Here is a 26,176-nt window from a genome sequence, read left to right on the forward strand (position 1 = left end):
TTGCTCATGCCCCTGTCTCGGCGTTTACAGTATAATTTTGTGCTTCAATCTATGAGGCATTTCAATCAAATCAAGAAAATTCGCACTCATTATACGTTATGCATCTCCTGTGAGTTCGTTTGATGGTTTTCATTTATTGTAGGCTCTGTCAGAGAAGCTATTTTATTTAGTCTTGTGCCATATAAACTAGGAATATTGGAAAATGCAATAACTTGGAGGATTAATGGAGCTAGCTAGCTCTTAAATGCTTATGATTTTATAAAATGATGGAAAGTGCTGTTGGGTCTTGTTCCTCAATGAAGAAGGTGATGGGAGACTACGCAGATCAAACACGTGTTTTAGCTTTGGATGACAATCTGATCCACCGAAAACTAGTGGAAAAATTGCTCAACAACTCTTCTTGTAGAGGTGACGATTCTATCTCCCTGTGTCCTCAACACACAGATCGATTAGAAATGGTGCCTGACCTGTATCAAATTCGTCCGACTTGCTGGAGTCACCATAGCATAAAAATGGGCCAAGGGCAATGCAGTATTTGGTCTAGAGAGATGCTGGAAGGAACAACTTAGACACCAGCCTAAGAAGTTTACTTCCATAAGGTATTTATGTGTTACCTGAAAGCAGGAATCATCAATCAAGAAGGAGGTTCTAGTCGTTATTATGTCTTCTGAGTTATGAGAATATCCCAACTCGTATTAACAAGTAATAAATTTGCTAATGAAGCCGTTGTTGATTTTGAAATTTAATCCTCAGTCATTATAATTGCATCAATGTACATTCAAGCGGATGGTTAGCGGAAGGAGTTCAGATGTTCATGCTAAAGCTCCTCAAGCATTGATCATGAGTATTCCATATGAATCTTATCATGATTAACTGTTAAGAGTGAATTTGCATCAGATATTTATTTTTAATGAGACAATTGCCTATTCCCTGCCTAAATCCATTAGAAGAGGGGGATAACATGAGTTTTCAATTCAATAACTTCCTTTCCTACCAATTAAAGCAAAATGCAAGAAAATAATGAACGCATGCTCTCTCTCCAAATCAAGAAAAATCAAAGAGGGGGCAAATACCAATTACTAAAATGCATATATAATGAACCTTCCCTAGCTAATACCTCCCTGGGAAAGTAGTTCCATTAATAACTAAAAAGCAAACTGAGTTGAAATTAGGCATATTAAAGAAGTTAAAAATTTCTTGGCGATGGGGATAATTGAAGGTGAATCAATGGAAATGCCTGTGGTGGTGATGGTGGTGCCTATGGTCATCCCAACCAAAGCACTGCACAACAGGGTAACAACTTACAAACAAACATCTGCCAACCCTTCTAGATATGGAGGACATCAGAAAACAACATGGCATGCATGGATTCATATATCTTCTTGTTGTGGTCTTCTTCCCTTGCAGTTGCTGGGCACGACCATGACTTCCCTTGCCCTTGCTTTTCGTCATATCCAAAATCATCAACCTAATATAAAGAAACTAAAAGCATTCAAGACCCAGAGAAAACAAGATTTCCAAGAAGTTTCAGAAACAAGATTTTCAAGAAGAATTTTCAATCACCTTAAAACTTTGAGGTTGATGAGGAGGGATTTTGTAAGGCTGGAAAATAAAGTAAGAAGAACATAATAACGTTTGGGCTTGGCATTAAATGGACGAGCAGGTGTTGTGAGTTAGGAAATATTCGCATGGCCCTTTCTCAAAAAGGAAGCAAACTAATGGTGGCTTGCGTATGCTAAGAGTGAATGTGTGCGTGATGATTAGGTGAGCTTTCCAACTAAAACTTGCCCATTTTTCTTACCTTTCTTTTGTTTATTATGGAGTTGAAGATTGATTTATTTGACTCAGATCAGTATTAGTATTATTAGTAACTAATCATGATATATAATAACTGATGATATTGCTCAACTAAGGCAGTGGGATCTATTTCTTTTATTTTACTTTTGTTTACAGTACATGTTTACCATCATAACAATTAATTTCTTTCGTAAATTAAAAAATAAAAAGGAAATGTATTAGAGGTTGGCTGTTGGCTCTTGTTAGGGTTATTAATCTAGTGTTTTAATGAATCACTTGTTAGCTGAGTGGGGTTTGCTTCTTCTGAGGAGGGTATATATATATTTGATGAGTTTATTTACAAAATAATACAGCCTGAAAGTCTTTGATTGATATCATCATCACCCATCCACACTTGTTTTGGATAGAAATTTATATTAAGATTATTAAGATATAAATCTGTAATAATTAAAATTAGCTATATCTTTAATAAGGATAATATATTTATTAATGTTCATGATTAGACATTGGTAATTTATAGCTGTTGTTCAAGAATAAATATATTGAAACCTGATCCTAAGAATGGATAAATTCAATTTGGATGTTACTAAGATTAATTTGTTTCTTTGACCTACTTGATGGGAATGGCAGGATCTGAATCTCATTGACCAAAATGAGTACAATGTATCACTAAATTAAAGCTAGTTGATAATGGTTATTGCTTATGAGTTGGATCTTTGGAAAAGCCTTGCTGCAGTATTCATAAAGTTTCTTCCTTTCTACCACTTCAAGGTTGTAATTTGTGAGGTAAATTTAAAGTTCGAAACTTTTCTATGAAAGAGAGTAATCTTACTTTGCAACCATAAGCTGTGAGATGCCACTTTAGTCCAAAAATACTGAGTTGCCCACATGTATTGCAGTCAAAACATTTCTCGCAAACTTTCTTATCTAGCGAATACCAATTTTTCCATATCCTTGTTCAATTCCGAGATCAAAGCCTTGGTTCTACAAGGACAATGCTTTGAAGCCTTGCAATTGTACTCTATAAATCCTCTTAACACTACCAAATTCATCTACCCTTCTCTCCTCAAGGCCTGTGCTTTTCTTTCAAATCTTCATTATGGAAAAATTATACACTCCACAATCATCACCACAGGCTTATTCTCTGATCAATTTATCACTGCTTCACTTATTAACATGTACGTTAAATGTGGGTCGCTCAGAGATGCAGCTCATGTGTTTGATAAATTGCCTGGCAGCGGAGTTGTAGATCAGGATGTTACAATTTGGAACTCAATAATTGATGGGTATTTTCGTTTTGGTCATCTTAAAGAGGGTGTAGGTCAATTTCATCGGATGCAGTTATTTGGTGTTAGGCCTGATGCCTACTCATTGTGTATTCTACTCGGTGAGCGCCATGGATATATGGGATATAAGGAAGGGAAGCAAATTCATGGTTATATTGTTAGAAACGTGTTGAACGGTGACCCTTTCTTGGAGACTGCACTTATAGATACATACTTTAGTTGTGGCAGGCCAGAAGATGCGTGGTGTTTGTTCAAAGAGTTGGAAGATCAGAGCAATGTTGTAGCATGGAATGTGATGATTGGAGGCTTTGGGGAAAATGGGTTGTGGGAAAAGAGCTTGGAGTTATATTTGTTAGCGAAGAATAAGAATGTTAAACTTGTGTCAGCATCATTTACTAGTATTATACGTGTTTGTTGTCGAGGTGAATTTGTGAGTTTTGGCAACCAGGTTCATTGTGATGCAATCAAGGTGGGTTTTGAGAATGATCCTTATGTTTGTACTTCTCTTCTGACCATGTATGCCAAGTGCCAACTGGTTGAACGTGCAGAAAAAATCTTTAATCAGGTGCCACATAAAGAAATTGAATTATGGAATGCGATGATATCAGCTTATGTTGGTGATGGATTTGCTTATGATGCTTTAAAAATCTACAAACAAATGAGGCTATGTAAAATTCTGCCGGATTCTTTTACTATTTCAACTATTCTATCATCTAGCAGCATCTTTGGATTCTATGATTTTGGTAGGTTGATTCATACAGAGTTAGTGAAAAGGCCCATAGAGAGTAATATTACTGTACAGAGTGCATTGCTAACTATGTACTCTAGATGTGGGAATAATGATGATTCTTATTCAGTTTTTAGTAAAATGAACGCAAGGGACGTGGTTGCATGGGGCTCTATGATATCAGGTTTTTGCCAAAATAGGCAATACAAGGAAGCTTTGGAGATTTTCAGAGCAATGAAGGGAGATGGGGTGAAAGTAGATTCTGATATTATGGCAAGCATTATCAGTGCCTGTACAGGAGTAGAGAAGGTAGAATCAGGCTGTGTTATGCATGGATTTGTTATTAAAAGTGGACTGGAAATGGATGTTTTTGTTGCTAGTTCCCTGGTAGATATGTACTCCAAATTTGGTTTTCCAGATAGGGCTGGAAATGTTTTTTCTGATATGTCCTTTAAGAACCTTGTGGCTTGGAATTCTATAATATCTTGCTATAGCCGGAATGGCCTATCAGAGTTGTCCATTAGTCTTTTTTCTCAAATTGTGCAACATGGCTTTTATCCAGATTTGGTCTCCTTTACAAGTGTCCTTGTTGCTATTTCATCAGTTGCAGCATTGCTGAAAGGAAAGAGTGTACATGGGTACTTGATAAGACTTAGGACTGCATTCACATTTGATCTTCAAGTAGAGAATACATTAATTGATATGTATATCAAGTGTGGATTCTTGAAATATGCAGAGCATATTTTTCAAAGCATGTCTCAGAAAAGCTTGGTGACGTGGAATTCAATGATTTCAGGTTATGGATCTCATGGGGTGTGCTTCAAAGCATTGAGATTATTTGATGAGATGAGAAGTTCTGAAATCACACCTGATGATGTTACTTTCCTTTCTCTGCTGTCAGCTTGCAACCATTCGGGTTTAATTGAGGAAGGCCTAGATCTGTTTGAAGTGATGAAGACTGAGTATGCCATTGAGCCCAGAATGGAGCATTATGTAAACCTAGTTGATTTTTTTGGTCGTGCAGGGCGCCTAGATGATGCTTACTCTTTTGTGAAAAACATGCCCATTAAACCTGACAGGAGTATCTGGCTATCTTTGTTGTCTTCCTGCCGAAACCATTATAACGTAGAGCTTGGAGAAATGGTAGCCAATGAACTATTAAAGATGGAACCAAGCAGAGGCAGCAACTATGTCCAACTATTGAATCTTTATGGAGAAGCTCAATTGTGGGACAGGGCAGCAAACTTGAGGGCATCAATGAAAGAAAAAGGATTGAAGAAGACTCCCGGATGCAGTTGGATTGAAGTGAGAAATAAGGTTGATGCTTTCTTTTCTGGGGATTGTTCATCTCCAAGAACAATCGAGATATATGAGACATTGAGTAGTCTTAAGAGGAACATGGTTAAGAAACAAGATAACTATGAAAGTGAGGTATTGTAAGAAAGGAGAATAGAGAAGTTCAAAGTTCTTCCTTGCATTTGAGTTACCGGAAGCTCATGATTTATGCGTCAGTGAAATGTGTTGTAAAAGTGGAGGAGCATTTGAGCTAAGGTTTCAGTGCAAAAGTGAAGGACTTTCTTTTTAGGTGCAATTGGCTCTTATGATACTCCAACTCGAGACCTCACAGTTCTAGAGATGACTCTAGCACTATTGAACCAAAACTCATTGGTCAGGAGTGGAGGAATTTAACAGTGCAGAATGTATTGTAAAATATGAACGCTGAACATGAGAGCATCTCAGAAGGATGTCTGATCTCTGAGAGTGAACCCAATGCATCTGCTATTAAATGGATTTAGAGTACACTTAATGAGATGATCTGTCCACTCAAATTCCTAAAGAGTTGAAAGAGAAGGATCAAGCAACTTCCATGAGCTACCTGCAAGGATATGGGCACTAAAGCAACAATATTAGTAAAGCAATTTAATTGGCTGTTTGCAACCATTTGAAGAACTACAGTGCTTCTTATGTACTTGAAAAGATAAGGAAATGGAATAATTACCCTTTTTGTCCTATCAAATTTCAATTGCTGGCTTCAATTACACCATTTGGGAAGTAGAATGATTCAATCCCATTAACAAGTTTTTTAAAGAAAAAAAATCCGCAACCTTATGAATTAAAAAAAAAAAATTAGAACGCTTGTATTTATTTCCATTTCCAATTTGTTTATAAGGTGAAGCAAAAATATCCTAGCATAAAGGACCATTTGTTTTGTGGAGGTCTGAATCATGAATCAGGAGTGTATTTTAATGTCGGTTCGATTTAGATTGAGTCAATTCAATTAAAATTTATTTTAAATTGTGCATATTGTTCTTTATTTTATTTCAATACCTAGGGAATCTTGATTGGATATTTTTTTATTTTTTTATATTTTCAAAATCATACTATTTTGTTAATTATAGTAAATATAATTTAAACTTATATAAAATTGTATATCCATTAAAATTATATTAAATTTTTATTTTTTAAATAGTTTTATTAATTATTTTTCTTTAGATATTCATTCAGGATTGACTCTTTCTTCAAGACGATTATGATTCGGTTTAAAATTATAAACTATTGAGTGACTGTGACTTGGAATTTACTTAGGCCAATTATGAATTCAAACCAAGCCATACCATGGCAATGTTTATTTGATCAACTGGGGGAGGTTAAAGAATAAAGACTTGAATGCCATGCATAGCACAAAGTTTCAAGAATGGCTATATATAAATAAGCATCCCCAAACAGATTAAAAAAAATATATATTTCTTTCCCCTATAAACTACATATAATTTTGGCAACTTCTAAAGATACATATAATACCAATCTTTCATTTGACTCTAAATATCTTAATCATAGTACATTGTTTCTAAATTCTTTACACATTCCCACTGCCCCATTTTGCATAATATTTCTTTACTCTGGGATCAACATTTCACAGGGTGAGGGCAAGGACACAGAACAAGATGGTGCATTGGGTTTTTCATGATCTATCATCAAATGGGCTGGCCATATTTATAGGTATAGTTATGTGTATGTGTTGGTTTTCAATAACACGAGTGGATGCTTCGATCCATGAATACCAGAACGATGCTTTCATTCGTCGTTCAAATTCCTTCTTCTTCCATGGTGGCAGTGAAGGCCTTTTTGCTTCTAAACTTCCAAATAGACCCTCTTATCAGGAAGACAAGCCCCTCAATGGCAAGTCCTTTATCAGGTTATTTGTTTAATATTTTTTTTCTTCCCTTTTGTTATTTCGTTGATCAGTTTATATTTGTGTTTTATGATCTGTTTGTTTCCCTGGAAAATATAGCGAACGCTTTTAATGAATGGAAAAGGAAAAAAATGTTTTCTTTTAACGAATAATCTGATTGAAACATGGGTATCTTGAAGTTTTTATAAGTTTGATAGACCTCAATGCCTTAAGAGGACAGAAAATAGGAAAACCATCATTTTCTTTTTGGTGATTCCTTTCAAATTCTATGTATATTGTGCTGAATAATTTATTTTTCTACATTAAAGACCGATTTTTCTTCATTCTTTGTGGCTGCAATGTGGAAAGAATTTAAAGTACGTCTCTCTTCCTCCTCTGTTCCCTTATCTTAATATGTAAATTTTAAATTGTTGCTTCATTTTGATATTGATTATTTCAAGGATGGTTCTAACTATTGTGATGCTGATAAGGATGTACGAACTTCTGGTAAAAGCTTGTATTTTTATTTTCTTAAATTAGTTCGAAATGATGCAGAAATGTGGTGTTCAGAAAACCACATTAACAGTTCAGCTGTGATGAATGGAGCTTGTGTTCAGTTTTCTTTGGTTAATTTTTTATAAAAATACAAATAAAACTGATTTATTCCCATAATGAGGTTCTGAAAATTCTATTTTACTTTTCCATTAATTCATAGTTGAAATGAATCAGTTTGTTTGTGTTGCCTAACACCCTCTTTGAGCAATGCTGGTGTTTGTGGAATGTAGTTAATTGAATCGAAATGCCATGCATTTTTTTGCTACTTCTATGTGATCAGTTCTTGAGAGTGAGCTTGTGTTCTTAGAAAAACTAAAGTAATTGATAGTTTTCTCTTCCATGCCATTTCTAATTTTAGATTTGAATCAATCACTTTCCAAAGAACAAAAGAATCTGCTGAAAAGAAGAATGAAATGCAGCAAAAGACAGGATTAGTTGAAGCTCTAATAGTAGAGGTCAGAGACAGAGAGAAAATTGGGGGTGCTTATTTGAATTCTAGTGCAATATGCTGCACTGCAAATCTTGCCAAGGATGGATCCTGCAAGGTAGGAGAGGTGATAATCCACCAAGACCCCAATGACCCAGATGGGCCAAAAAGAATTCAGACCTTCTTTGAAGGAAAAAATGAAGAGGCTAAAATGGTTCTTCAAACAATTGAGATCAACAGCACTGGAATGTATTATCTGTATTTTATGTTTTGTGATCCGGAACTTACAGGGATGATAGTCAGTGGCAGGACAGTCTGGAGGAATCCAGATGGTTATCTTCCTGGAAAGATGGCACCAATGATGACATTCTATGGGCTTATGTCTTTAGCTTACCTTGCCATAGGACTTGCCTGGTTTGTCTGGTTTGTAAAGTACTGGAATGATATTATTCAATTGCATTATCATATTTCAGTTGTGATAGGTTTGGGAATGTGTGAAATGGCTTTTTGGTATTTTGAATATGCTAATTTTAATACAAATGGAAGCAGGCCAATGGGAATTACCATATGGGCTGTAACCTTTAGTGCTATTAAGAAGACTGTTTCCCGTTTGCTTCTTTTGGTGGTTTCAATGGGGTATGGTGTTGTGCGGCCAACTCTTGGTGGTATAACATCAAAAGTAATGCTCCTTGGTATCACATATTTCATTGCTTCAGGGGCACTTGGCCTGGTTGAGAACTTGGGGAATATCAATGACTTTTCTGGAAAAGCAAGGCTAGTGCCTGTGTTGCCAATGGCTATGCTGGATGCCTGCTTTATTGTTTGGATTTTTTCATCGCTATCCCAAACTCTAGAGAAGCTTCAGGTAATCTTATAGTTTGTGTCCATTCTTTCCATGTTGCGACTTACACAAATCATCATGTTGTTTCCTTGATTGTTTGCATCTGTTAGGGAAAGGGTATTTTATTATTCATATGATTTTGTGGCAATATCTCTATGTTCATGCACACTTGCAAACTTATATTCATATGATTCTATATATCAGTGAAGTTCTAGGCCAATGTCATCTTATAATATCATAGCCTTAATCTATGTACAATGAAGAGCTTAAATAATATTCATCTTCATTTTTTTTCTAGAAAAAAAAAATTACATGTCAGTGTCTATGCTATTAAAGACTGCACAATGTGGAGTGATAAACTCTGTGGCTATTGGAAGATAGATGTGATGATCCGTTGGGTAGAATTTCATGCATATTCATTTTTCTTGGAATTTATATATAAATTTTTAGTTCCTTGTGTACTTTGAGGACAGATAAGAAGAAGTGCGGCTAAATTTGCACTCTATCAGAAATTTACCAATTCCCTTGCAGTAGCAGTGTTGATCTCCATTTCTTGGATTGGATATGAGGTGGTTTATTTATTTTGTTTTTAGTTCTTTTGGTCCCCCCACCCCCTCCCACCTTACCATTTAGATTATTCCACTATCACACACTCCTAATATGCACCAAATCCATGTTGTTGCAGTTGTACTTCAATGCAACTGATCCATTGAGTGAAATGTGGCAAAAAGCATGGATCATCTCAGCTTTCTGGACTTTGCTTGCATTTGTGCTACTGCTGGTGATATGCCTTCTTTGGGCTCCTTCGCATAACCCAACAAGGTACTTTCTGAAACTTAGGTCTTCTCCCTCCATTGTTCTATTGCCTGACTTGTTTTCTAGCTTTTACTTATCACCAGTAAGAAAAACTATTAGTTGAAGTTGGTTGATCATATTCATATATAGGGCAAATCAATTAGTCTGACCATCTTTCAAGATTACAATGCTAAACTAGTTACATGTCAAGGCATCTATGTGAGAGTTGTCTTGTATATTTTAAAGTATTTCAATTCTGATAGAAAATTATTGTAGTCGGTAACATAACTTGTAACAGGAGATGTTGCTTAATTGGATTATGCAAGGTGCAGATGGCTCTTTTTAGGAACAAGTAGGAAATTAACTTCGATTTTAGTCCATCAAGTTGGTCAATTTCAGCTGAAAGCATTTGGCAGTCTCATTACTCTTCTTGCTGCTATATACAGATACGCATTCTCTGAGGAGACAGTGGATGATTCTGATGAAGCGAGTATTCCTCTGTCTGAGAGTGTTGTTAAGGCGGGTGGAGATTTAGCTAGCAAGGTGGAAAGAAAGGAAAGGAAGGCATCAACTGCATCAGAGCAGTATGCGCTTGGGCTTGGAGAAGATCTTGAGGAAGACAAAAGAGAATGATAGTCCCTCTTTCTACTTGACCCCACTTCATACTTAGCATTATTCCTGTGGAAATAATACAAAGATTAAATGCAACTAAAAATTCATGCCATGCAATGTAATTTTAGGTTCTCTTTATAAATTGTGTAAGCATTACATGCATTATGCCCTGGACACGGGGGAAATTCAGATGCAAATCACATAGGCACTACATGGCTTTACAGATGGCTGGAGTTGCTGTAATCACGAAACAGTGAAAGTGTAAATAGTATTTGCATTGCATCCTGACTAGAAAATTCAGATGATGGGAATGATGCATTATTGAAAACACATATAAACGATGTGTTTTCACATGCATGCGCGCGTGCGTTCACACACACACATAAGCAGTCAGTTACAAAAAGGAAAATAACCAAATTTTCCATTTCTTTTATAAGACGATGCAATTACATTCCAAGTACGTCTACAAGCCCTGTGAGTATGCTAATTCGAAGTTGAAGTTGCTGCAGAAACTAATACTACAAAGCAGTCTGGCAGACAGCAGCTTCTTCAAAAGAAGAAACATAACAGACAATATTTTGTAGAAAAGAATGATAACATAAATCAAATATGTTGGGAGAAAGTAAGCAGATACATCTCAAGGTGACAGGGATTCAAGTATTTTAATGTGAAAACCAGTCACCAGTAAGGAAAAAAAAAATTTACAGATCTTGATCTTCCCTTCTGTCTTCTTTAGAGGATGTCACTTCTTGATCTCTGTCACTAACTTACATTCCAGAGGACGTCCGGTTTATCCTTTGTGCGCCCAGTTTTGGAGCAGCAGCAGGTTTAGCTCCCCGGCCTCTACCAGCTGACAATGGTTTAGCTCTTGTAGTGGGTGGAGGAGCAGCAATGGCTGCCCAAGGATCATCATCATCAAGTGTTGATGCTGTTTTAACATTCAAAGGTTTTGACGTTGTTTTTGGAGCTGAGGCAGCTATGGAACCCCATAAATCATCAACTTCATCTTTTGTCACCTTTACAGTATTTTTCGGTCGCACAGTAGTAGCTGAGAAGGGGATTAAACAAATACTTGCTAAATATACTTCTTGAATGTCTTCTCAAAGAAAAACAATGTAAACAAAAGGGCAAAAACATTAATATAACAGAAGCATGCATGACAAGGAGATATAGCTAATATTACATTAAGCAGACTTTCAAAATTAAGATGCTGATGTGTTGGTATTTAATATAGGCCAGCATTTAATGAAGGAAAACTGTCTAAAAAAGATCCAAGAGGCTGCAGCTTCAAGTACACCAAAATTATCCATATGGCTGAAACATTCAGTCTAGGAACTCATACACTTACCATTAATAACCATAATTATATGTATGGTTGCATTACCTTGGAGTTTTGGCTGTGAAACTGGCTGAGAGACTGGCCGCTTTTGAGCGGCTTGAATGTTTGCGAGAGCTGGAGATGGCTTTGGCTCTTCAAGAGGTTCAATATCATCCCAACCATCTTTGTCACCATCTTGCTCTTCATGAATCCCATTTTCAATTTCTCCCCAGCCATCTGTTGAAGTGGGAGACACAGGTACTGGTTGATCGGCTAAGTCTGTGCTGGAATTCACACGGGCTGGTGCTGTGCTTGGAGTATCCATCGCTTTGATTGCAGAAGAAACCCAACATCAGATATTAAACTTGCTAAATAAAGGCATCAACATAAAATTGGGCAGAAATAATGATCCTTGGAATCATCAATTTATCAGTAGAAATAATGATCCTTAGTTTATTTTTCAAATAATTGACATTTAAATCATTCTACCAATTATATCAGCAGCTGAAGAATATTCACTACTAGATGTTCTCTATCTACATCCCTACTACATTACCAACTATTTGCCCCTTGTGACGATATTATCAATTAATTCTCCTCCAGAACCCTAATCCTTCAGGCTCTACAAACAGAAAGTAGATCAATTTAAACTGTTCAGTTATCCAATTTCCAAATCATACGCTTTCTTAAGTATAAAGTTCAAAAAAAGTTGGCAGGTACACCATGAAAAGTCATCATTATTCAGAATACATATTTACCAAAGCAAATTTCACAAGCAAATCCATCTTTTGATTTTTGATAACTAGAATACTAGATAGAAGTTTTTCTTCTATTTGGCAGCAGGAAAGTATGAACAAGTAATCCAGATGCACACCTGAGCTGGCATTGGTGGCAGTAGAAGTTAGAGGTGCACCAGAATTTATAGGAGGAAGTGAAGCTTGCTCAGATGGTTTACCCTTGAGAGTCAACGAACTCATAGCCCATCTGTGGCATAAATATATGTTCAGTCACAGCCAAAAAATATGGAGGGAACATGAAAAAATTGCAAAGAAGTTGATTTGAAGTACAACATAACAGTAATATGCTAAATATTGGAATTATGGATCAAAGGAGCCACCGTAAATGAGAAAAAACAAATAAAAGAACCAATTAATATCATATGGCCAATTAAATCAGTGAAATGCAACTTGGAAGACACAATAGAAATGCAAGTTGGCCACCTGAAAAGCTACAAGTTTAAATTCACCAATACACCAAAAGAAAAAAAGAAGCGACATTATTGAAAACTCAGGACATCCTTTATAATTAATATTAAAGAAAAACCAATCGATACATAATGTAGAACTGAAGGAGTCATTACTGATGCACCATAAATTGCAGCATATAAGATCCAAAAAAATCATAATCTCTATTCCCAAGAAAAAAAAATCTGAATCTCTATTCCCAAAAAAACAAACCACCTACTATAAGACCGGATACGTTAGTTCTTAAATCCCTCATTTAGTGGGACCAGCATCAAGTAACTACAATTTAATATATACCAATTATAAAATGTCCAAAATTAACTCACCCAAGTAAACTAGCATTTCCTGGTATTGATGAAATTCCCACAGCTGCACTGGTATCTCCTGCAGATGTCTACAAAGAGCCCAGAGGGGGGAAATCAATGTACATGATTGCAAATATACAGTACTTCAATAAATCTGAACTAGATCATGAACATTCAACACGTGTACATGACCAAGAATATCATGGAGTAAGTAAACAAAGAAAAGAAATAAAGCAAAACGAAGCAGTGAGAACTCATAAGTTCCACTTACAAGATTATACTTTATATACATGCTTAAAATAATGTTCAATTAGACTACTTTACCCACAATGATTAGAATAGAATTTCCAAAGATCGACAGGAATATTAGTGCCATAAAGTGAAAGTTCAGTTATTATAGTAGCGAGTATATATTCAACCACATGAAAGATTCATAAATCCAAAGCCTTACGTCATTTCTTATCATAAGCTTCTCATCAAACAGGCAGGTGCTACCATGCTAGAGTCCCCACATAAGTCAGCCACATCAAGAAAGGGGCCAAAGTGGCAGTCTTGTGAATTGACTAGTTATGTTGAAATTAAAATGTGAAAGATACTTCACCACAAACAACTATTTCACCATTTATGGAATGTACATGAATTGGCAAGGGTCAGAATAAGTAGAGCTTGGAGTATGGCTAATGTAGAACAAAGGGAAAGAACCCTAATTCAATCCTAATTAGAAATTGAAGAATCCCAATTTAATTAGGAACCTAATCTAAATAAGATATACAATCATAAAATCTCTAAAATTCTTATTTTCTATATTTTTCCTAAAATAGGTACTCCTAAAATCTTTAGGAGTATATTCTGCATCAGTGGCTTAAATGCTTAGCATTCAATCTGGACTTATTCTGTGGTTTCTTTACACACCTTTTCATAATACTGCTTGACTATTTGCAGAAATTGATCAACAGCTTGAAATGCTTTTGATCGAACATCACTGTCCAAAAGAAAGAAAAAGAGCATTACATTCCATCTACATCAAGAGTAAACACTAACAATGTATAAATTCTCCAATCTAACAAGGGGAAAAAAATAAACCATCCATAGAAAATGACCTGTCAGCATCAATGGTGAGTACAACAACATTGGGAAGAATTCGAGTTGCAATCTCACTTATGTCATAATAAGAACTAGTCGCACATAATGCCATTATTCCTGCACATTAGCGGTTCATATTAATAAGTCCACTCTAACATTAAGAACAAAAAGAATAAAATTACACCTAATTAATAAAATTACACCTAATTAAACTGGAAGATTTAAGGACTAATAAATGTTTAAAATTGTAGGGGAAGGAATTAGGCTTCAAAGATATCACAAGAAGAAGAAGAAGAGACAGCTAATGACAGCAGAGCATATTGGGAATAAAATTCTTATACCTGCTCCTCTAGCTGGAGAAAAAGTGTCACGCAGAGCGCGGACTGTAAAAGCATTAATTAATACTCTCTTCCTGGTCTGCATTGTAATTCAAATGCATCAGATGATACTTTCATATGGAATAAGCTAATAAATCTCTGTTTATGTGCAATAATAAATTGTGACAACATGTTCATTGTTACCCCTTCATTTAGATGACTTGCAATATTGCCAAGTAATATGGTGGTGTTTGTTCTAATTGCAGGCTCTTCATCAACCTGTGAAAACATAAAACAAAAAAAAAATTACAAACCACACAACTAAAGGACCAAAAACTTATTCCATTCAGAATGAAAAGATAAGGAAAGAAAGATCCTCAACTGCATCAAAGAAGAAGAACCAACAGCAATATAAAAAAAAGAAAGTCTACATGATAATATTACCACAAAAAAAAAAAAAAACTTTTTTCTTCTATGAACAAACAAATGATTAAATACCTGCAACTTTGAAAGATACTTCAATAAGGAGCCTGAAATTGTACGTTGGGAAAGCTGCAATATCAGGTCAAACAGAAGCAACATTCAGGATGAGTCAGTAAACACGATTAAATTATCCACCTGAGGGTAAAATAAACATATGGAGATAGTCAACAATCAAGTAAGAGCACACAATGCATGACTTAAGATGAAAATATAAGATGAAGAAGCATGAAGCTGAAGTAGCATGATTTGAGTTAAATAACCATAATGTCAACCATAACAATCAATCAACTCAAGAAAAGGCCACCATTCTCAATCACTTAGGAACAGCTCTAAAAGTTCTTTTTATCATTTTTACTCCATCTGGGAACCGATTCTCCATCAAATCACATCCTAGTCAAACATTTTCTTTCCTCCCTGATTTTTCTTTCCTTCTTCCTGCCATAACAGAGCCTTTAACTGAAATCAAATTAAGCTGCTCTAAACACGAAAACATCTTTCCACTTACCCGAAGTATCCCAGATGACATTATTCTATCACGTGCAAGCTCCCAGAAAGTGCTTCTAGAATATCTTTGAATACCCATCCTATATCTACTTTTTCATTGCCACAAATCATTTCACCTAATTTCCTCCTCAGATAACCTAATAGCATAAAGACTTGTAAGCATTTTCCAACATCTGTCCCTTTTTCAGAGACAAGGGAGGAAGGGGGTTTATTAACTACAAGGCAGATAAGCCCAACCCACATAGAGCAGGGAAACTCCCCACATATCCCCACCTAAGAACTACACTAAGGGGGAGAAGAGTGAAATGGATTGCCAATTGGCACTGAAGTCCTTAGTTCAAAAGCCAATCAGCACACAAATTAGCTTCCCTATAAACTTGGAATGATTCATCTGCCAATCCATTTGCATCAGCTTTTGAATAGCATCAACCAAGCCTCCATTAGGATAGGATCATTTGGCTCCTCCATTCTCGGAAGGATCTGAACAGTGCTTAGAGAGTGTTCTTCCACAATAACTTTCCTCATCCCACGACTCCAAGCCAACACCATGACTGACAGATACCGCACAACTATGCACACATTGAAAAAAAAAATACTAAGAAAAAATTGCCACCCAAACACCACCTTTGTCCCTGAGTGGATACCCTGCCTCAGTCTGTCTTGTTTCTCTTTTTGATGCTCCATCAGCATTCACCTTAACCCGTCCTAGAGGAGAACATCCCAACCTATCAATTTCTCCTTCCTTTTTGGTCTGAAGGGAAAGGTCATCCAAACATCTTTTAGCTTCTTGAGTGTCCCTCCCTTACATATCTAGGAATCAAAATGACAGCGTCTCCATTGAAGTTAAAGTTTCTTCCATGGAAACGCTAGCCATGCTCCAAAAAATCTGAGGCCACTCTTAATACCTGCTCCTAAAATCAGCTATCAAATTCCCAGTGGCCCATTATTGAATACTAACCCAAGTACCCAACAACAACAACAACAAAGCCTAAATCCCAAAGTAGTTGGAGTGGCTATATGGATCCTTTTTTGCCATTCAGTTTGAGACCAGTTCCGCATCAATATTCTTGAATGCTAGCCCAAAAAATAAATTGCCACTTATTTCTTCCAACCATAGCCTGCCAAACTCACTTGATCATATAAGAATCCCTCAATTTAACAAGTCATGACCAACTGACTGACGCTCCAAAGAACTTCTTCTCTTCAACCATGCTGCTAAATGCAACAAACATCACCATAGTCTTATTGTGGATGCCCAACCATAAGCTAAGAAATTCTTGAAAACAAATAAAAGCATGTATTTGAAACCATCCACCACTTTGGATCATCTATTGTCTGTCTGTCACATCAAACTTAAGAGTCATTATCAAATATTTAGAACCATTATGAGCTAAGGTTTCAAAACCAATAAGAAAATGCAAGAAATATAATAAATGTTCAGACCTTACTATTAAAATCATAAGTAAAACAACACCACCACAAGTGTAACAGTAATAGGACGAGGAGAAATTTGATATAGTCAGACATACTAAAGAAGCAAAGATCCCACGGTAAACTATCAAAAGTACCTTGGGTGCCAAAACAAGCATGGATTTGAGGGTCAATTCACGAAGGAAAGCAGATGTGTCAGAGAACCCAGTAGCAATGTGAAGGTAAACCTATTTAAAAGCAATACAATAAAAATGTTATGCTAATTTTAGGAGTTGATCCAACTGAAAATAGATACTTGATAAAATCAAAGAGATGTTGAATTCATTGTCATCTAATTACTAACTGCTTACTTGCTCGTCAACAACTTGTGCTGATAATGACTCTCCATATTGATCAATATGTTGCAAGAGACTGACTCGAATGGCACGGTCATTTGAGGCAAACAGTTTCACAATTGTTGGCAATACCTATAAACAAAAAGAAAGGACTCACACCAGTCAAAAGAAAGTAATAAGTCAATAATAAGAACAACCAATGCTTGAAAAGAAAGAATATGACCTTGACATTAAATTCTTCAGCTGAAAGCCAAGAACCCATTTTCAACAATGCAGTCAAAGCAGGAGCAGCAGCTGAACCAAATTCAAGGGCAGAAGCTAATAAAGGAAGCAGCTGTAAAATCCAGAGTAGAAAATGATAATGGGAAAAGCGTAGAGAATAAACTTCATATATACATTAGAAAATGAATTTCCACACCTTTTTCAGCACAATTTGGCGAGGAAGCTGCTCTGCTAAATTTGGAAGTTTACGGAAGAAGGTATCCTTCTCAACACTGTCTTTCAAGGTAAGAATTTCCATGAAATGTATGGTGTCCACCAACTTATTCTGAAAATATTCTGCCAATCATGAGTTGAAAACTTTAGTAAGAAAAGAAAAGAAGAGAACAAAGATGAGAGCAATAGAAACCAACCCCCAAAAAAAAAAAAAAAAAAAAAAAACCCATCATGCAATCAGGGAAAACTCAATTTAGAAATTACTTTGATTTAATTTTTCATTGTAAAATCAAGATTTTTAATCATTTTCTAGTGCAATTAGGAAGTTTAGGTTTCTATTATTTAGGAAATTTAATTAGGAAGTATTAATTGATTATTAGGAATTCTATTGTTTAGAATTTCCTAGTTACCATCAGTTTGACATTCCTAGTTGGTATGGGTTTAGTATTTTCTTATTTTGGGATTCCTAATATTAGACTATAAATACCTATGTAATCTAAGTATTTTGGTAGAACATATTATTATTCACAATTGAGAATTAATCAAATTTGAGAGTTTATTTCTTTTCCCTTTTGAGTGTTTTTGCAGTTCTACATCAACCTCGCCACCCCACCCTGAGTCAAACACTTGAAGATATACATGCATCTGAATTCATGAAATTCATTTACATGTGACCATAGATATAAGGATTAAAAAGTAAATAGATGGCAATACTTCAAAGATCACTTGCAAATAAAGACTGTACAAAGAAAGATTTCTAGAAAACAATTTATATCATGTCATTACTAATGATAAATGTATACAAAATTAAACCATTAATGAGGCTTCAATTATGTTTAAAGTAAGACTTCCCATAATTTTAAATGGTCTACTAGGATCTCTCTATTTCCCTTTAAGGGGGTAATGTCAATCCTCAAAACTACCAGGACCCGATTCTGAAAAGCCACAGACTAGAATAGCAGCGCGAACATATAAGACACATTAAAAAAATCAGCTCATCCTCAAACCATCCATTCCTTTCCTAATCAAAGTGAAATAATTGGTTTCAACAAACTATTGTGCAAGAGTTTAAATAAAAATTCAAAAATACTTCTCCCTCTATCTTTTAGAGAGAGAATTTTCTCTCTTTTTTATCTTTTCCTGCTCTAGGGTTCAGCCCTATTCTACTGCAGGCAGCGGCTTCCCCTGCCCGCTTCCTCTCTAGCCTGGAAGTGGGTTTTTCTCCCTCCCCACTTTCGGGATGGGTTGTACATATAGGTTTTTCATTTTTCAGGTGCAGGCCAGGTCCAGTGAACAATGAGAGGGATGTTAGTTGACCTGCTTAGTTTTCGTCAATGGGTTGCATGCTTGGTTGATCTGTTTGGGTTCTGGGGGACTCGAGGTTGGAAGTCTCTGTTGCGGTGGAAGGAGAGAAGGTACTCCTAAGGGTTGCAAGAGTCAGCCGAGTGAGCACCCCACCCTAAGGCTACAAGAGATTGACAGGCCAGTTGGGCTCAGCCTCCTCCCTGTTTCTTCCTTACCTCTATTTCCTGCTCGGGCATGGATGGTTGTTTTGTTCCCACAGTTGTGGTTCTCTAAGCTGATGGTTTCCTAGTTATTTTGGTGGTGGATGGCCCCATTCTTGGCCCTGGGTTTGGCGGAACGAACACCATTTGGAAGGATCTCAGACTGTGCATATGTGGGTGTTGTGGCACTGGTTGAAGACGATGCTGGAACTTCAAGATCAGTTTCTTTAGCAGGTTTGGTGTTCTAGGGTTGGGTTGGGACTGAGCCCTTTGTGTTACATTGCTTTTAGATTTTGGGCTTAGATCCCTTGAAATAGCTGGGTTCCTTTTATTTTTGGCCATGGGCCATGTTTTCATGATTGCATCCATTTGGCCTTTAAGGCCTTTTTAACGAAAATTATGATCTTCGATTAAAAAAAAAAAAAAGAAATCTTAGGACTTATATACACTTGAGAAAGACAGGTAATCTGGCAATAAATAATTTTTAAAAGTTTCATACTGTACTACTGAAAACAATATGAAACCTAGAAAGTAGAAAATAACATAACAATCTAACAATGATCAGTGCCTTTGATCTTACAAATACAGAGCAATCCATATAACAAAACAATGATAGACAAACACATGGACAAAAAAATCCCATCTCATAGTAACTCTTGGTACTGCCATGAAGTTCCTAAAAAGAAAAGAAATACAAATATACAATAAGCACAAAATAAGAACTCACCACTATTTTCTATAAGCTTTGATGTATTCATCCTGCGAGAGGGCATAGAACTCAAGAGCCGCTGGTAATCCTGAAGCAATGACTGAAGGAAACACAGACGTAAATAGAAATGAGTCCTGAGATGAATTCAAAGCAACCAACAAAAACACAGTAAACCGCACACAAAAACCAGAAAGAATTTAATAATATCATTGTTTCAAATACAGATAAAACCTTTGGAATAGAACCAGTGTTGCGCAACTCCTCTGTTTTACACAACTTGATACCAGAAAAGATTTCATATATAAAACAACCTACGAATTACATCCAAAAAGGAAAAAACAAATTAGATTCTACATTGTGCCCTCTATAGAAGAAGTTAAGAAAAAGAATACAATACTCCATAAATTTAATGCCCTATCAGCCAACAAATTTTAGGATGCACATGTTACAATTCAATGCAGTGCACAAGGAAGAAAGAAATATGAGTAACAGTTAAACAAACTTTACACAGTGAAACGTTTCTCTTACTTTGTAAAACTGTCTTGGAAGTGGAAGCTCACAAAAGCAGAATCTTATTGGAGAACAGAAAAGCAAATGAAAATGCATAATATATGCAATTAAGGGAGTGAAAAAAAAAAAAGAAAATATTAGAGAAAAATGAGTTGAGCCATTAGAAAATATGGAAAAGGTGGCAGGGGACCGAAGAAGGAACCAAGGAAGACAGGAAAACAGTTAAATAAATTATTATGCGTGTAACTAGTTCCAAAGGATCAATGAACAGTCCTAAAGTTTTTCAAGGATGATTTCAAGATGTAGAGGAATTCCGCTGGGGGTTTTCTAGAGGATCCAAAGAATGAAAAAAGATTCAAATTCATTTTTTTAGTACCACCATGGGGTACTTATGGGTGGGACAGCACCCCCTTAAAAAATAAGAATGTACCATGTTTTTTTTCCCTGAAATAATAAAATGTAAAGAGAAAAGAATGTTTTCCCAAAGAAACTGATCATATGTTTCTCCTGGAATACAAAATATTACATAAATAATATTAATTTGATGGCATTTGTTATTGTCACAGTATTACCTAAGCCTAACAGTGCTCATTTGACAATCCTAGAGATGGAGTTGTCAATGTAGAAATAACATCATATTCACATAAACCTCTATAAAAGGTGGGAATAAACCTGTAAACATCCCTGCAGGGAGTGGAAGGAAGAAGGAATCTCTGGTGTAACTCAACTGAACTTATATTATCTTTGCTCAACCAAATATGAGGGAGGCAGCAATTTCAGTTTCATGGAAAGATATTGCTACCCATTTACACCAAAACAAAAAAGACAAGCCGCAGGTCTTACCCAAACCCCAGGAATCAATGGCCCAAGGTGGAGATTTTCTGATTGCAACCCAGTCAGACTTAGCCAACTCCATTGGTTTGTATTGTGGTCCGACAAGCCATTCATATTGCTGATGGAAAAAGAAACAACTATATAGAATAAATAACAAGGGAACTGCATCTGATTCTTACTAAAAAGACAGTGTTGAAAGAAATCGACATGAATCATCCAGAATGAATGACAGCAAGAAATCATAGTTTAACATCCATCATCATAAAAAAAATTCTGTAGTTGAGTACAAGAAGAACGTGGGAAAAAAATTTTATATAAAAATTAAGTGAAACATTTCATTTACAAAAATTGGAATCTGCACAGAATAAGATGAGTTGCAGAAAACTTTTAGTCAAAGACTTTCCAGGAAGAGAGAGGAAGGGGGGGCGGGCGAAGAAATCAAAATAAACTGAATTAATGTAAGTGGCAAGGAACAGAGTTTATGATGTTCTTCTGAACATAGTCATCAGGGATTACCCGACTCACAATTGTTGCTTAAGTAGTAAATTCAAGATAATAGCATATGCCATACAGAAGTTAAAAAGAAATTGCAATCAATTGCATGTGGATTACCAGCATTGGTCCAGTTGCACTTTCATTATTCCCATCAAATTCAGATAAAACATCAAAAGCATGCAGCTTCCAGTCTAGAGTTGGCGTGACAACAACACTGGCCAAGCAAACATTACCATGTACCTGTGGTTGAAGCTAGTCAGACAGTGAATAAACCAAAAAGAAAGAAAAACAAATCCTAGGAAAAAAAATAAAGAAAGACTATTCCATCGCTCGATTATGATCATTTAAGAAGTTGAGAAATCATACAAGTTTACAATCATTATTCAAAAAGCTCACAGCTTTAGCTATCTGGTGCAGCCCCCAAGCATAATACTCATCTCTGCCAACGTAAAAAAAATATATATATATATATATATCACAAGTGAAAAATGTAATGAACTCTATTAACTCATATATGTAACAGCAGGGTGGAAGAGCTCCATTAACTCTGTGCATGTGTATGTGTGAAATCAATGACTAGTTATGACAGAAGAGCTTGAAATATTAACTTGTGGATGAACAGAATGTACACATCATCATGCAAAGAATGATGAGCAATGCATTAACTAGATTTATGTAACATACCAAAAGCATTGAAAGTTGCATAAAGAAAGGAGCACAAATCCAGCGGATTACTGCAATTATACCTTTGTGTGCCTTCTAAACCTAGCTCCTTGATCTTCTCAGATAATGGCATAACAGGTTCAGTTACCATATACAAAGTAATCCTTGAGGTAGAACCATCAAAAGTTTCAACCTCAGTACTGTACAGAAATGATAGAATATTTGGATGCCTGACCTGAAAGGAGCAAGAGTAGCTTTTCATGCTTGTTGGCATAATTCCAATAAGTAGAAAGACTGCATATGCGTAAAGCTACAGCACTCAAATACAACAATCCTCATCCAGAAGCATTCAAAACAAATTAAGAGTAAAAAGGGAATTTAAATGGTGCATCCAAATAACTAACTTTTAGTTATTTGAATTGGAATCTAATTGTTAGTTGAATCAATTTTCTATGAGGACCGTCACAAAGAAGTTATTACAAATAACTTTAAATGTGTGTCAGAAGCCTTCAAAAATTAGCAATAGTAGGAAAAATTGGCATCTAGACCATTAAAAATTATTGCAGAATTCCCTACCTGAGAATTCCAAAAAGTATCATCCATGTGAAAAATTAGCAAAACAAGAAGAAAAGTCCCGTTTATACAAAATGAATCTACCAAAACCCATGACAGCTTACAGTGCGAAGCCGCTTGACACCATTACGGCCAGCTGCTAGATGTCCATCCTGAGCATTACTTCCAGAAAGTGAAAATATTGAAACTGGAGATCCATCATCCTGAAAATTAAATCAATAAGCAGAAGTACATCAACTTTGATGAAGTTAACTGAATGAAAAGGACTACAAGATCACTTTAAAGAGCTCATCGTTAAAACATTTAGCATTGTCCATGGAAGAAATACCTCCAAATTCACAAATGGGTATGCCAATACAGAAAATGCTCTTGTCATGGTCACTCACCAGATAATGCCCAGGTAGAAAAACAAGATATTTTCATTGACAATGTTTTTTTGTCCTTCTATGTACATAAATGGTGATATGAAATACACCAGCAGAGCAATATGACAAACCACATGCGGTTAAGTACTCATTTACTAAATGATTAACCCAGTATTTGGAGTAGGGAACATTGAAAATCAATCACGTGATCATCCAAAAAGAAGAATAAGCCATTTAAAATACACAACCTTCATGCAACAATAAACTAAACCCCCTTCAATTTGCCCATTAAGCTTTCAATCAAGGGATGGAAGAAGACTCGTTAAAAGCATTAGCATTCAATGAATATCCTCATATACCATGACAAAATGAGAGAAAAAGGAAAAGGGGTTCAAAGTATGTTTCGGTGTGAATGATAAAAACAGCCATAACTTGAGTAGCATGTGAAGGCAGACATTATTAGTTAATTACAAAGCAGAAAAGGGCTAGGCATATCAACACTTGCTAAGGCAACCAATTCGCTAATGCAAATATATGTAGTAGTACATTCAACTAGTTTCACTAAAGCCTCAATCACACCCGCTTGCACCTAGTGTTTCCTAAAAGAACGATCTTAAGCTTATACATCATACTAAACACAAACAAGAACCTGAAATGCGAATGATTGAAACAAAATCACAAAACCCATAACGTCTAATTGAATAGTTATCGAAAATTTTAGTCAAGTAATAGAGACAAGTAGAGATGAAGCCCGGGAGTGATAGGAATAAGAAGAAAGTGAATTGGAGAAGACAAAACGTAGAGAATAGTTACCTTGGAGGTGCCACGATGGTGAGTCCATGAACCCCAAGCAGAAGGGTAAGGTTCGCCAATATTGTAAGGGAGATCCTTAAGTCCGGTACCCGATCCACCCACCACTCCCTTCAAAAATTTAAACATATTGTCCTTGTTCTTCTATGCTAGTATCGAGAATACAAAAAGGAATTGGCGATCTGCAAAACTGGAATTGATTCGACTGGATCTGAGAGAGTGAGAATTGAGAAAGTGAAATCAAATAGAATTCCTCGAAGTGGAATGGTAATTTCCTTCTTATTAGATCTCTTAAAGTTCTGGGCTCTTTTTTAGTTTATTGTTGTTGCAGCCCTTGGGCCTCTTAGGATATGTTTGGTTAAAATTTCTATCAAATTGTACATAATTTTAAAATAAAATTAAATATTAAACATTATTTATATATAATTAAAATAAAGATCACTTTAAAAATAAAATGATTTAATTCTATATTATATAATAAGTATAAACTTCATCCAATATAATATTTAAGAAGTAAGGTTTTTTATTAGTAAAAATATTATAAAAAATAAAGATAAATAACTTCAATTATAATAAAATTATCATTAAATTTTGATTTTAATTTAAATTTATCATACTTTAATCTTAGTAATTTCAAAATAGCATATTAACTTTTTTTCAAATAATTTTTTCCATAATAAAAATATTTTCATTGCATTTTAAAATTTAAAAAAAAAAACCTTTAAATATTGACAGCCATTTTTTCTTTAGAAAATTCCGAAGTAGAATAACGAATGGGTTTGCTTGTCCTTAGCATTATGGCTGTAGTGGAAGTGTCTGCATCACCACACTTTCATGGAGGCTTCAATGGATGTGGAATTAATCAAATAACAAGTTTCATTTTTTTTCCTAATACACAAGGAATGGATGTGAAAATGAAACATGTTTGACAAAACAGAGGAGGCATCTTAATCATAGCAAGGGAATTTGGCTACATATATCTAAGTCCAATTCATTATTAGACTTAATAAACAACGAAGTACAATTGTGCTGCCAATAGGCTATAGAAATTAGCTAGATGTTAACCCCTTCAAGGGCCCATATTTATATTGTATCCATGAGAAGACAAATGAGATAAATTTCAACACATATGCATCATCTACGGTAACATATGCATCATATACTCGAATTGCTCAAATTGACAATTATTCGATCGAGTAGTAGCTTATGTACATAGCGCATATATTTCACAACAAATCATTTTGTTATGCAAAATCTTTAGGAGGGAAGTCCGAGTAATCTCACCTAACTAAAGAGAAAGATCCTATATATGATAGAAACTTCCAAAGAAAAGGATTTGTGATATTAAGAATGAGTAACATGCATGCAGTTATATATATGAAGTATGTGATTATGATTTATGAAGGCTCTGTCCTATTAAGACATTTGACGTAGTTATATATATAAGCTTTAAGTAGGTCACCGCCCAAATTGAATGCATTCTATCCAACGGCTAAAGACCGCTACAAGGACGTGCATGGAGACTAGACTAACCTTCAGCAAATGCATTTCAATATCTCCTTTCAATTTACTTTTGGTTTCTTGAGGGAACTAAAGTTCATCAGAAAGCTAGCCATGTGTATTCTTTGGCCTGCATGACCTTTCATTTTGCTCGTCTTTCTCTATGGTTAGATAGCAACATATGATATAGATAGCAGCCTGAAATTCTTTAACCGGACAAGACCGTGATGGAAAATGGCCAAATAGGCCAATGATCACGGAGTATACGAAGGAAATTTTTGAGGATTGTTCACCAAGTTAACCCTTTAATTTCAGGAAATGACAACAAACAAAACCATTAGTCCCTACAAATTTTACTACCTTTGTACACGCATGGGCCCTGGAATCTTGACCTGTCTTGGCAAAGGAACAGGTTTCTTGGAGAGAAGAAGCAGAAGGCTATGGTCTATGACCCATGACGTGGGGTTGAATGACCATGGTTGTTGGTTAAACATAAAAAAATTATAAATTATTTTAATTAATTCTGATAAGTGTTGAACTTTAGG

The 26,176-nt window shown here is 35.6% G+C and overlaps 3 protein-coding genes and 1 long non-coding RNA gene across 5 annotated transcripts; 2 read left to right on the plus strand and 2 right to left on the minus strand.

Moving 5' to 3' along the window:
• Nucleotides 1-1,068: 1,068 nt before the first annotated feature.
• LOC110633902 (uncharacterized) lies at nucleotides 1,069-2,248 on the minus strand. The gene is made up of 2 exons (XR_002490901.2): nucleotides 1,564-2,248; nucleotides 1,069-1,468 (listed from the first exon to the last, which is right to left on the minus strand). It is a non-coding gene; the product is annotated as an uncharacterized LOC110633902 (long non-coding RNA).
• A 16-nt stretch (nucleotides 2,249-2,264) lies between these two features.
• Nucleotides 2,265-5,827, plus strand: LOC110633906 (pentatricopeptide repeat-containing protein At2g40720). Its single transcript, XM_021782731.2, has one exon. The coding sequence runs from the start codon at nucleotides 2,686-2,688 to the stop codon at nucleotides 5,248-5,250; it is 2,565 nt and encodes an 854-aa protein (XP_021638423.2). The 5' UTR covers nucleotides 2,265-2,685; the 3' UTR covers nucleotides 5,251-5,827.
• Nucleotides 5,828-6,556: 729 nt separating this feature from the next.
• Nucleotides 6,557-10,324, plus strand: LOC110633919 (uncharacterized). 2 transcript variants are annotated; one of them, XM_058133910.1, is made up of 5 exons: nucleotides 6,557-7,006; nucleotides 7,896-8,829; nucleotides 9,279-9,374; nucleotides 9,491-9,627; nucleotides 10,047-10,324. In XM_058133910.1, the coding sequence occupies exons 1-5, from the start codon at nucleotides 6,756-6,758 to the stop codon at nucleotides 10,231-10,233; spliced, it is 1,605 nt and encodes a 534-aa protein (XP_057989893.1). In that variant the 5' UTR covers nucleotides 6,557-6,755; the 3' UTR covers nucleotides 10,234-10,324. The 2 variants fall into 2 exon arrangements, with proteins under 2 accessions (XP_057989893.1, XP_021638442.1); XM_021782750.2 differs by having other exon boundaries at nucleotides 6,992-7,006; nucleotides 7,312-8,829.
• Nucleotides 10,325-10,621: 297 nt separating this feature from the next.
• LOC110633918 (uncharacterized) lies at nucleotides 10,622-24,390 on the minus strand. Its single transcript, XM_058133909.1, has 21 exons — nucleotides 24,135-24,390; nucleotides 23,061-23,159; nucleotides 22,467-22,618; nucleotides 22,087-22,159; nucleotides 21,838-21,960; nucleotides 21,235-21,343; nucleotides 20,113-20,192; nucleotides 19,900-19,981; nucleotides 17,651-17,790; nucleotides 17,456-17,566; nucleotides 17,248-17,364; nucleotides 17,035-17,124; nucleotides 14,978-15,031; nucleotides 14,684-14,758; nucleotides 14,504-14,579; nucleotides 14,180-14,279; nucleotides 13,992-14,061; nucleotides 13,101-13,168; nucleotides 12,405-12,514; nucleotides 11,597-11,857; nucleotides 10,622-11,260 (listed from the first exon to the last, which is right to left on the minus strand). The coding sequence occupies exons 1-21, from the start codon at nucleotides 24,258-24,260 to the stop codon at nucleotides 10,980-10,982; spliced, it is 2,397 nt and encodes a 798-aa protein (XP_057989892.1). The 5' UTR covers nucleotides 24,261-24,390; the 3' UTR covers nucleotides 10,622-10,979.
• Between the last annotated feature and the right edge of the window lie 1,786 nt (nucleotides 24,391-26,176).

This window comes from Hevea brasiliensis, chromosome 14 (genome assembly GCF_030052815.1).
Source record: "Hevea brasiliensis isolate MT/VB/25A 57/8 chromosome 14, ASM3005281v1, whole genome shotgun sequence".
Classification (NCBI taxonomy): Eukaryota; Viridiplantae; Streptophyta; class Magnoliopsida; order Malpighiales; family Euphorbiaceae; genus Hevea; species Hevea brasiliensis.

What these genes read in the sequence shown, in the direction of transcription:
- LOC110633906 (XM_021782731.2), top strand. Translation starts at nt 2,686, where the DNA reads ATGTATTGCAGTCAAAACATTTCTCGCAAACTTTCTTATCTAGCGAAT.
- LOC110633919 (XM_058133910.1), top strand. Translation starts at nt 6,756, where the DNA reads ATGGTGCATTGGGTTTTTCATGATCTATCATCAAATGGGCTGGCCATA. An exon ending in TTTCTTGGATTGGATATGAG is followed by an intron (nt 9,375 to 9,490) that starts GTGGTTTATTTA and finishes ATGTTGTTGCAG; the next exon opens with TTGTACTTCAATGCAACTGA. An exon ending in CCTTCGCATAACCCAACAAG is followed by an intron (nt 9,628 to 10,046) that starts GTACTTTCTGAA and finishes TGCTATATACAG; the next exon opens with ATACGCATTCTCTGAGGAGA.
- LOC110633918 (XM_058133909.1), bottom strand. Translation starts at nt 24,260, where the DNA reads ATGTTTAAATTTTTGAAGGGAGTGGTGGGTGGATCGGGTACCGGACTT. An exon ending in GTGCAACTGGACCAATGCTG is followed by an intron (nt 21,344 to 21,837) that starts GTAATCCACATG and finishes TTTTTCCATCAG; the next exon opens with CAATATGAATGGCTTGTCGG. An exon ending in GGAAATGCTAGTTTACTTGG is followed by an intron (nt 12,515 to 13,100) that starts GTGAGTTAATTT and finishes TTTATGCCACAG; the next exon opens with ATGGGCTATGAGTTCGTTGA.